This window comes from Solanum tuberosum, unplaced genomic scaffold (genome assembly GCF_000226075.1).
Source record: "Solanum tuberosum cultivar DM 1-3 516 R44 unplaced genomic scaffold, SolTub_3.0 scf00392, whole genome shotgun sequence".
Taxonomy (NCBI): domain Eukaryota; kingdom Viridiplantae; phylum Streptophyta; class Magnoliopsida; order Solanales; family Solanaceae; genus Solanum; species Solanum tuberosum.
In genome coordinates this window covers 56,038-68,151 of record NW_006239342.1, presented here as the reverse complement: position 1 = coordinate 68,151, position 12,114 = coordinate 56,038, and the positions used below count along the sequence as shown (strand labels likewise).

The 12,114-nt window shown below is 32.6% G+C and overlaps 2 protein-coding genes across 2 annotated transcripts; both read left to right on the top strand.

Moving 5' to 3' along the window:
• Window positions 1–846: 846 nt before the first annotated feature.
• Window positions 847–1,417, top strand: LOC102589626 (uncharacterized). The gene has a single exon (XM_015303202.1). It carries the CDS (start codon window positions 1,285–1,287, stop codon window positions 1,387–1,389), a length of 105 nt encoding a protein of 34 aa, XP_015158688.1. The 5' UTR covers window positions 847–1,284; the 3' UTR covers window positions 1,390–1,417.
• LOC102589965 (transcription factor LHW-like) lies at window positions 1,365–8,196 on the top strand. Its single transcript, XM_006362784.2, has 10 exons — window positions 1,365–1,551; window positions 3,159–3,380; window positions 3,488–3,569; window positions 4,163–4,204; window positions 4,290–4,349; window positions 4,918–6,666; window positions 6,773–6,874; window positions 7,057–7,197; window positions 7,282–7,407; window positions 7,561–8,196. The coding sequence occupies exons 1-10, from the start codon at window positions 1,457–1,459 to the stop codon at window positions 7,729–7,731; spliced, it is 2,790 nt and encodes a 929-aa protein (XP_006362846.1). The 5' UTR covers window positions 1,365–1,456; the 3' UTR covers window positions 7,732–8,196.
• The last annotated feature ends 3,918 nt before the right edge of the window (window positions 8,197–12,114 follow it).

Genomic DNA, 12,114 nt, shown 5'->3' with positions numbered 1-12,114 from the left:
GATTAATTAGAGATTTTAAATTTAAATTTTAGATATAAAATTATTTTTGATGACGAATACTTTACTCCTCACGTAAAGGAAATTCGGATTTGGATATTTGCAAATGAAAAAATTCAATTGAGAACACCATCTAAAAAATGGATTAAATAATAGTATATGATTTAAATTTAATCGGAGTTCAAATATATATGTTAAATCTTAAATAGAAAACATAAAAAAATGAAAAATATTCTATTGAAAACGCTGTCTCAAAAATGAATCATAAAACGTGCAATTCAAATTTGATCAGAGTTCAATACAAATATCAAATCTTTAAATAAAAAAAACATTAAAAAAAACAAAAAAAATATTCTACTAAGAACAACATCTCAAAAATGAATAATATACTCCTTCCATTTTAATTAACACGAAATTTAGGAAATAAAGAAAGATTTTTGAAATTAATGATCTAAAATAAGTTATAAATATTTGTGTAACTATAAATCATTTCATTAGAGATAAAATAGATATTTTAAAATTAAATATAAAAATATATAACTCTTTTTGAAACGAACTAAAAAGAAAAGTAAATCATATAAAAAATACAATAAAAAGTATAACATATTACTATTCGTATTTAATCGAAATTCAATACAGATATTGAATTGAGATTCTTTTGTGTAGTCCCAATGTACAATGAGCCTCCTGAATTAGAAAGCCGACAAGAAACTCCTACAGTGGCACATTACACGTAATTCTCTACTATTTCCAAGGCTATTTCTGTCAACTCCAAGAAAAATTAAACTAATTAACTCCCTCACTAATAAAATCATTAGCGCATTTTAGCAAGACATAAGCATATGTTAGCACACTCAGCACCACCTATTTTTACCCCCTTCCTCTTCCCTCTCTGATGCTACTACTTCTTCTGGTGATGAAAAAAAGCACACAGAGCAAAAACACTAACAGCAGCCTCCTCTCTCAACTACCCACTTCCCAAAGAAACACATAATACACACAGTGATTACACTTTGGAACACCAAAGATTCTATTTTTAACATCCCCAAGAATCAAGAACACACTGAAAACTAATAAAGCTTTGATCTGTACTCTCTTTAGTCACTAAAGATTCATATATTTGTTGGGTTTTTGTTAAAAATGGAGAAAATTGTGTTTGTTGTCAACTGTGAACTTAAAGCTTGTGGTATAGTGTAGTTTTCTTCTCCATTTTCTTGGCTGAGGAAAACAGAAGTTCTTTTTTTTTTCTTCGTCTTTCAGTTTCAACCTTTTTTTTCTACCCATAGAATGGGTTGCAGGCTAAAATCAGTAGAAAATTTGGATCCTGTGAGAAAAAGAAGTGGTGGACTGAGAACTAAACAGGCAGGGCGTGGGTCTTGCAGGGGGAGTTAGTTTCTTTAATCTGTAATTTTTTAGCTGAGAAAATTTGGAAGTGAATAAACAAAAGAATAGTGCAAAAATGGGGTATTTGCTGAAAGAGGTTTTAAAGACTCTGTGTGGAGTCAACCAATGGTCTTATGCTGTTTACTGGAAGATCGGTTGCCAGAACACAAAGTGAGTTTTTTTTTCAATGAATGAAGTTTTTTTTTCTTTCAAGAAAATGTAATAGTATTGGCTTGTGACTTGAGTTTGAGGTTTTATGTGAAAGTTTTGTTTGATGGAAGTGAAAAAAAAGTGATCTTGGCTTGTGGGTTGATTTCAGATTTCATGTTGATTCTTGTTTTAGTTTTTTCATGTAGTTGAAAGTTGAAAAATGCAATCTTGGCTTGTGGATTCAGACATTGAGTTCATTTTTATGTGAAATTTCATTTTCTGGATGCCTTGTACTGTCTTTTGTATCAATTGACTTATTTTCTCCACTGTCAAATTTTGATTTGTTGCACTTGAGCTTCTTTGCCTTCACGAGTTAGTGGTAAGGTCTAGTTTATTCTACCCTTTGCTAGATCCAACTTGTGGGAATATTGTAGGTATGTAGTTGCTGTTTCTTGTTGGGTGTAGCTTTATTTTGTTCTTTTTTACTAAACCAAAAAGAAAATGAGAGTTGATAAAAGAGAATACTGATCCTATAATCTTGCTTATGATTTGATAAAAGAAAATTAGATGTTTATGAATTCATTTCTTTTTGAGGCAAAATGGAGAAAAGTGTAGGATTTTACTATTTTTTTGTTTGTTTTTTCTATGGCATTTGTTTTTTCATCTTTTCATTTTTCTTGTTGTTCTGGTTTCTGTTTTGGATTTTGTGCTGACAACTGTTCTTTCTCTTTGCTGAGAAAATGGAAGACAAATGAAAGTAATAAACTGAAAAAGTGTTAAAAGTCTGATGGTCCTTTTGTTGTTCAGCACTTCAGCTGTTGCTGCAATACTGTGAACTGAGTTTCACTGATTCTATTGCGTTCACTTCTTTTTTTTTTTTGACCAAACAAAACTGCTAGCTTTCTTTAATGTGTAGCATAATACTGTGCTAGTAGGTAACAATGTGGTGTCTTGTTATCCATCCATGCTGATAGCTGTACTATTCTTGTTTTTTCGATTATCATATTATTTTGTTGTAGTTAGTGTCTTCTTACTATCTGCTATTTCTTGTACTTTTGTTACTTCTTTTTCTGGACTGCTTCGGAGGGGTTAAGGTTTGCCTAGACTCTACCCCCTCCAAACTCCACTTGTGAGATTATACTGAGTATGTTGTTGTTGTTGTTTTTTATTATGGTAGATATGATTTGACATGCTATAAATTTACTAGATATTGTTGTGTTTTTGCTTTTTCTTTTATTATCTGGAAACTGTCATTTTCTGCTTTTGGAATGTTGTGGTTTGTTCCAGTCCATTTTGTTTTGAAGAATCTTATTGGAATGAATGAAAAGGAAAATAAATAAATGAAAGTGATTTGTTTTAATCTGATGAAACCCTTTATACTGTTATGATTTCACTGTATAGAAACATATACTCATTACTCATTCTTGTTTGATTCTATGTGTTGTTATTCTCCAATTTCTTGTCTCTTTCTTCTTCTTTGTTTTATGTATGCACTTCTCCAGTAATCTTGCTTATAAGAACACATAGAACTGTCACTTTCTATATTAATATTAATGACACTGAATCTTGGCTTATCTGCTGGTATTTACTATAGTTTTTCTAATTTTTTTACTTGTTGTGATTGGCAGGCTTTTAATTTGGGAAGAATCCTATTATGAACCTTCAACATTCTCCGGAATTCATGGAATTTCGGGGGTTGAGAATTCGGAACTATCATTCCATGATTGGGGGGTTTGCTGGGGTTCGGGGGAGGTACGTAATCCTCAGCTTATGAATCAAGCAGGGGAGAGAGTGCATATGCTTGTAAACAAAATGATGATGGAAAGTCAAATCAATATAGTAGGAGAAGGGTATAATATCTGAACTTTCAGTTTATTGATTCTTTTTTTATAAAAAGTATTGAAAAGATTTTGTTTATTTATACCATGTCGTTGATATGCATAATTTTACTTCTCAGACTAGTCGGACGGGCTGCAGTTACTGGGAGTCATCAGTGGTTTCATTCAGAGGGTTTTAATAGAGTAGTTCATCCACCAGAGGTACATTTTGATATAATTTTTAGCATGCTGAGGTTAAGAGCCCGTTTGCCGTTGTGAAATTTGAAAAAAAGTTGTTGTTTTCAAAGTGAAAAATGGTATAATATACAAATTGGACTTGTTTTGAATTTCTGTGAGTGATCACTCATTTAGAAAACAACTTTTTGGTGTTCTTCAAAATATTTTTCCAAACATGATGTTCAACTCCGGAAAAAGTAAAAAAATATTCATGGCCTAACGACCACTAAGTTATATCCTAAGAGAATATGTAGTATGCATTAGTATACAGGATTTATGCTTTCTCAACAGCATTTAGAAATTTGAATAGCTGCCCCTTGCGATAATCAGTTGTGTGGTTAAAATTTGATAGTTTTACCATTGAACTGAATTTGGTCTGGGTTAAAGACAAACTATATATACAATTATTTTTATTTTTATCTTTTCAAAAGGCTAAAGATAAACTTAAGCTAGGTTAATCCTAAATCTTGTATCCTTTTTTATTTTATTTTATTTTTTATAATGGGAGATGTTACGGTATGTGTCCTGATGAAACAACTGATACTCATTGGTGTATCCATATGCTGTTGTTCTTTTAGGTCCTGAAAGAGCTCACAGGACAATATTCTGCTGGCATCCAGGTACAATGTGCTTGAGATAACATACATACTAATGTGTGTTTTAGTTTTGCTGGTCACTGATTCTTTATATTGTTGATACATGCAGACAATTGCAGTTGTTCCTATTCTTCCTCATGGTGTCGTCCAATTTGGATCATGCTTGCATGTAAGTCTATTTTGCTTTTTGTTTTTCATTTTCTATCTTTTTTTTTTGACAGAGAACAAAAAATTGTATTTTCGTCGTTGTTGCCTTTAAAAGACAAGTTAGGGGTCAAATAGAGTAGAATATATAGCAGTGTTGTCAGAGGTGCGCTTTTAAGCCTTGAAGTGGGATTCAAAACGTATTGAGCGTTTCACCTAATGTGCGCCTTAGTCTCGTCATCAAGGTTCTAAGGCATGCTCTTTTCCTTGCCGATGAGGCGATACTAAACAATTGATATATCACTTTATCGTAAATATTTTTCAATTCTTTGTTCATATATTTTGTCATTCATGCTTTTATAATTGTTACTCTTGGACTAAATATAAATATTTGTACCTTTTCTCCCTTTTCGTCTTTTTTCAGTAAACCCCACAATTTATTTGCGCTTATAGCCCCAACGGACCTTGGAGCTTTCTTTGCATTTTTTACTTTTGTTAATACCGATATTTAGGCTTATTCATTGATTGAATTTCTTTTTTTATAACTACTATCATAAACTACATCAAGTAAAATGGTAATTTTTTTGCCTCAGATAATGGAGAGCACGAGTTTTGTGGAGGATGTGAGGATACTGATAAGTCAACTAGGATGTGTCCCTGGTGTCTTGTTATCCGATGAAAATGCAACGAAAGATCTGATGGTGAATACTGGCACACCAGTTTATCTGGGAAGTTCAAGTCTTGTAGATTCTTGTGTGAGCACAAACGTAATGAACTCTGCTCCGGTTATTGCTAGCTGCAGTTATCAGGGCAACTCAAGTCAGACTGATGGTTTTATTTGTCAAACTTCTTCCTCTATGGCTGCACAAGTTCGGGATAGAATAATGCAGTCTACCGATGCAACATTTCCAGCGTCCAATATGACCCAATGTTTTGTTGAATCTCATGATGATCGTCAGTTTCACAAAAAAATTATTCCAGAGGTGAAAGCACATCTGTCTCCTAATAGCCAGCTAATAAATAACGTGATTAAAGCGGAGGTAATTTCTCCAAGCTCTAACATGTGGATGAGTCAACAAGCTCCTTCACACATTCCGAGGCCTCCTTTTCATCAGCAATCTTTTACTGACTCATTAACTGTAGATAGCGGCAGCTTAAGCAATGTATCCCAGCTTAATGGTTTCACTGCATCTGATCCAAGACCCAATGATGTCCTGATCTCTAGTTGTCATGGAAATTCAATTTCTCCATCCACTGGAGAAAATGAACTATGTAAACGAGGGGATGGGCATCACCGATCAATTCCATTCCCCAATTCTACTGCTGATGCCAATGGACTATCAAACATAATCAGTTCTTGCACAAAGTCGGCTGGAAATGGGCTTCAAACCACGTCAAAATTAAATGTTGGGGATGATTTGATAACTCGTAATATTTCTGATGGTCTGAATGCACAATTTATGTGGGATGAGAGTAATGGAATAGTCGAAAATGATTTGTTTCAAGCACTTGGAATTATGCTAACACAGAATGAGCATCCATGTAGTACAAGCAAGTTGGTGCAAGAGGTTTGTGGTGAAAAACATGAATATGTGGGGCAGAGTGCATTGCTTGAAAACAACAAGTATGAAGATTCCTGTGTCCAACGTCACTCGGGGGATGACCTGTTTGATGTTCTGGGTGCTGATTTTAAAAATAAACTATTCAATGGAAGCAGGAACAGTTATCAAAGTAATGGACCAGACTCAAACACATGGGATCGGGTTAAGAGTAACTCTACTTCTGTGATTAGTCAGCATGCTTCTTTGATAGTCAATCAAGGAAAATCAGATAGTGGATCATTCTTTGTGGCTGGTTTTGAGCGATTTTTGGATTCTATAGCGTCCAAGCCTTCTGCCAAGCAGAATCTGGATGATGATGTTTCTTGTCGGACAACGTTGACAAATTTGAGTAGCTCCTCTGCTCCAAATATCTCATCGTCCTATGGCCGAGCTGATTTCTCGAGTCAAATTCAAGGAGATGTATTTGGGAAACCCAAGAACCTTGCAAAATCAGGAACAACGGTTTCTCGGTCATTTAGATCCGATAAAGAAAAGACAGGAGCTTATTCGCAGAGTAGTTCAATTTATGGGTCACAAATTAGTTCATGGGTGGAACAAGGTCATGATACAAAGCCAACTAGCAGTGTTTCTACTGGATATTCTAAAAAGCCTGATGAGACGAGCAAGACTGGTCGCAAAAGGCTTAAACCAGGAGAGAATCCTAGACCTAGGCCAAAAGATCGGCAAATGATCCAAGATCGTGTGAAAGAACTGCGAGAAATTGTTCCAAATGGGGCAAAGGTACATATTTTGAACTATTTATCATGTCCTTCTCTAGTTTTGTAGACTCGTTGAATGAATATTTTCTCTTACAGATACCTTTTCCATTTTGGTTTTGTGATTTCAGTGTAGCATTGATGCACTATTGGAACGCACGATCAAGCACATGCTTTTCTTGCAGAGCGTCACAAAACATGCGGACAAATTAAAACAGACTGGAGAGTCAAAGGTTTGATTATAACCATTGAACCTTTGTTAAGATCCCATTGTCAAAAATTAGTTTTCAAGTTCAGATGATACACATTGAAATGTGTCTACAAAATGTTCGGATGACGTGCTAGCAAGTGATACAAGAAGCCTGAATGTATGAGAATTACTTACGACCTTTCCCCTCATGTTGTCAACTTGCAGATTATCAGCAAGGAAGGAGGATTGCTTTTAAAAGATAATTTTGAAGGAGGAGCGACGTGGGCATATGAAGTTGGTTCACAGTCTATGGTCTGCCCGATCATAGTTGAGGATCTGAATCAACCTCGTCAAATGCTCGTGGAGGTCAGGACATCTATAAATTATGAAGTTTTGACTCTTCTGTGGACTCATTCATTTATTTCAGCTGAGTTGGTTTGTTTTCTGCAGATGCTTTGTGAAGAACGCGGTCTATTTCTGGAAATAGCCGACATAATAAGAGGATTGGGCTTGACCATCTTAAAAGGGGTTATGGAAACGAGGAACGACAAAATATGGGCGAGGTTTGCTGTAGAGGTACACACTTCTGCCAAGTTCAACTGTCTATATGGTCACTGACTAAGTTTGAGCGTCTTATCTTATCAAACGTGTCAAGTTTAAGGGGCTATCTAGGTGTTATGCCTTCTTATAGTAGCCCAAACATTTCAATAATTTGATGTTTAATTACAGGCAAATAGAGACGTGACGAGGATGGAGATATTCATCTCACTTGTTCGCCTCTTGGAGCAAACATCAAAAGGCGCAGAGGAATCTGCTAAGGCCATTGATAACGACACAGCAATGATGCATTCGTATCACCAAGCAGCGTCTATACCAGCAACAGGTAGACCTTGTACTTAACAATGCTCAACAGATGAGAGACTGTGATCTTTGTCTGGACGTGTTAAGAGCGAGCAATCAACCATGCTTGCCATGACTAACATTGTACACTTAGGCCAACCCTCGTGGTTTTTCTCAAAGCTAATCCTCATTTTTCGCCACAATATCCAGATTCTCAACGTGCCAAGCCTTTTAGTCCCTTCTCAGGATTGCTTTTGTAGAATGGCGATTCATCGTTCGGGCTAGTTTTTTTTTTTTTTTTGGCTCTTGCCCTTTGAAGTACTATAATTTTGATTTGGTACAAGGAGAAGGGAAATGGTTTTTATTGTTGTATAGAAAAAGGTGGAGGGTAATAGGAAGTAAGCTTAGGGTTGTTTATTTTAGCTAGTATTTGTCTACTTAAAATGTTTTTTCTGGCTTTAATTATGTGTTTTTTGCCAGCTGAAATATTCTTGTTTGCATTATTATTTACTTACCTTTGGCCGATATCATTTCTATCATTCTATGGAAAGTGAAAGTCGTTTCATTCGGTATGAGATTGTTTTTTTTCGAAGTTTTATTCAAAAACCTCGCTTGAGAATTTGTATAGAGAAGGATTTCCCACAGCCCAGTGGTTCTTCCATACCAACTTAGCTACCTGGTGTTGCTATTGGCATAACAACCGGTGCACCATAGGTTAGTCCAACCTAGTCCTCTCGTACTAGGTTGACTTCTCGCAGTTCTCCGTTTAACACCAAAGGTAGATAGGAGTCTCACGATGTTCTAAATCCAACTCACGTACTACTTTTCCTCTTCATTCTCATTGGAATTGCCAAAAAAAAATAATGTTGGACACATTCTAAGTTTAAAATTTTGTCTATGATTACAAATTTTAAAAGTTCTATTACCACACAAATATCGTTAAGAAAAAAAACAAAATGTTGTGGCATAATAAAACTATTAAACTTAGCGTCAAATTTGAATAATTTTTCCAAGTAATAAAACTCTTTTGATGTGTTATTGTGATCATTGGGATTTATACTACACAACAGTCCAATAAATTTACAATAAAAATGATCTGAATTTATTATTTTTCACAAATTTAAGTTAGTATAGTGTATAATTAATGTAAAATAATGTATTTTATTTTTCAGGTCACTTTTTATGCGCACAATAACGAAACCAAGAATATCGCTAAGGATATAAAAACTTTTATATAATCAATGTATATTATAATGTTGAATTAATCACCAATCATTCTAGCTATTTTTTCCTTATGATTTAGGTTTTTTTTTTTGGAACCTAAGGCAAATTGATAGTCGTTATTTTTGGATGCACACAAAATAAATTTTGTTTTTGTGTAAAAGCTCACAGACTCTAAAAATTATAAATCACATTAGATAAGTTCGATGTGAGGAACTCGACTAAGAAGATATTGATAAAAGAAATCAACCTCTAGCTTTCATCGTGGAATATCACCTATTGCACCAATTCGATTAATTAACATTTTTGTCAAAGTAGAAATCTATGCTTATAGGTTATGAAGTTGGGTTGGTTCCTCAAAATATATCTATTCTTTTGTTATAATAATATTCTTTTATTTCAAAGACATATTCCTGAAATTTTATATCCCCAACTTAGATGGTTAAATTGGATGCTAAAAGAATCAAATATTTGTTTGTCTGTGCTATTTTTTCATAAGAAAAAAAGAACGATTTTTTTGAAGTGAATAATAAATAAATTTCTTCACCGAAAATATATATATTTATTTACATACTGTAAGATTTATTTTTCACAACAACTATTTCATTTTCAAGAATTCTGAACAATGAAAAGATTCCAATCATTCCTTATTTATTTAAGGGTAAATGACATTTTTGGTCCCACAATTATTACATACTATTAAGTGTATATACACTTAATCAACAATTAACTAAAATGTGCACTTTGATTCTTTGCTTGTTTATATCCACAAATATATCACTATTACTAATTGTTCCACTACTTTACTCATATGTTATGAAGCTTGCATTAATATTTTCCATATTTAGATGGTAATATAGTTCTAAATATAGTCGAAACATAACATACTTTTTACCTAAAAAATCCAAAAATACATGTTTCAATGAATTAAAAATTAAATTTACTTTGTCATATTCATAAGTATCAAAATAAGAAATTATCAATAACTACTACTATTATCTTTCAAATAATTTTGTTCTTTGTCTTAAAAAATGGTCAAGTGATTAGTTTTGCATAAAACAAATTCAAGAAGTTCTTTTTTTTTTACATATAAAAGGTCAAAATAAAATATGAGAGTTTTTGGAGAAAATTATTTTGTTTTTATTTAAATTGCAAAGGATATGGAGGAGAGATCTACCACAAAAACTATTAGGTCCGGCCTAAATAATGTATTTATTTATATTAAGAATATATATACTTAAAATTATGATCTAAAACTCATAAATTTAAAATTCTCGACTCTCAACTCGAATAAAGCAACATGTCTGGTTGTCCTAACAAATCAGTACAACAACATATCTTATCAATAAAAGATGCTAATTTTTTTTTTCTATGAGAACTAAAAAATCTTTTGCTAGGAGAAGATTAGGTCTCAACCATTGACAAGATTCATGAATAGGGGGGGGGGGGGGGATAAATATAAAGCAATGAAAAGTTTAATAATGTTCTAACCAAACATTATTATTTTCCATTTATTTATTAATTAATTTTGTTCTAGCATTGATGCTTTTTGTCTATTCATCAACCCTATTTTCATGACTTTTTTTCCTTTAAATTCTTAATTATTAGGATTGTAATATGGAGTTTTGAAACAACAGTAAAATTGTCTTTGTGTGATATATAAATCACAAATTTGAGTTGTGGAAGCCGTCACTAATATACTTGTATTGAAATAGACTGTCTACATTACACCCTTAAAAATGTGAGCTTTTTCCGAACTTTGCTAATGCGGAATATTTGTGTACAGGGTTGCCCAGTATTGTAAAACTAAATAAAACTTTACACCAAAAAGGAATATTTGGATTCTATTCTCTAGCTGGATTACTTCACTACTATACTCCCAGATCTTAGATTTTGTGTGTGTATATATATATGTATATATATATATATATATATCACTTATTATAACAAGTTAGTTACCATTTAATGATTATCATAAAGACTTACCTCTATATATTACCTTTATAAGTTATCATTCATGAGAAATAAAAATTAATATAAATGCACGTTGGTTAATGTATATCATTCAATATTGATTCGTGGGATATTTCTATTAAACATAGAAATATAAAACTAATGTAACGACTTCAGCCTCTTTCTTAAGGGCCTTTAAAGATCGAGCATTATCGAACTCTTCTTATTTTATTTTTTCCACCTATACATTTGAATTAAATAACTTAAGTATATAAAGTTTGCTTAGTGGAGTGTTGATTTTGAACTTCACTTTGCACCATTAGGTCACAAGTTCAACATTATCAACCCCGTTGCTTTTATCACATCAAATTATATATATACATTATTTTTTCCGAAGTTAACGGGTGCATGACGTGCAGTCGTGCACCCTCACATGAATACATGGGTCGTCTGCCTCTGCGTCTAGATACAGATTCAGTTGAACCCAATAATTTTTGGTTAAACAGTATATTTATATTAATAAAATTTTTAAATATGTACAAATATTAAATTTAAAATCTACTTAATAACACTTGAAGTCGTTGTTCTAAAATTTAGAATCTATAAAATTGAAATTCTGGCTTTTGCTTTTATGGGATTTGTTTAGTGTTTTGTAGATTTATATTTATGTCAATAGAAAATACAACAAACTTGTAATTTTTTTATCTTATATTTATATAGGGGCTAATATACTCCTCAATTTTGAAATTCGTTTAAAATTAAGGTGATGCATGTATACCTCACTCATTGTCTAACAAATAATGTATATATATCATCACCATCTAACAAATGATGCATATTTACCCTCGTTGTCTATCAAATGATACATATTTACCGTTTGCGTACATACCTATATTTATGGAATTAAAAAAAGAATCATAAAACTGATTTTTAACTTCCAACGATATCATGTGAGTTAAAAAAATTAATTCACCTATTTTTTTTTAATTATTGCTATCAATAATATTTGTCTGAGACGAGTTTATATAAAATTAATCAACCCTAAATATTTATTTGAGACTGAAACGTAGTCGTTTATTATTGCTATTTTTGTGACGTGTTGAAATGTTAGGGATATATCATTTATGTCTCTAGCTCCTATATATTCGGGATGGAAACTTCACACACATGTAATAATATTCTTCCCAATATTCTTTTTAAGATTAAATAAAATTTTGGTATTCTCAACCCTTCAAATAGTGTTTGATATTTGTTTTGAAATTTGATTTT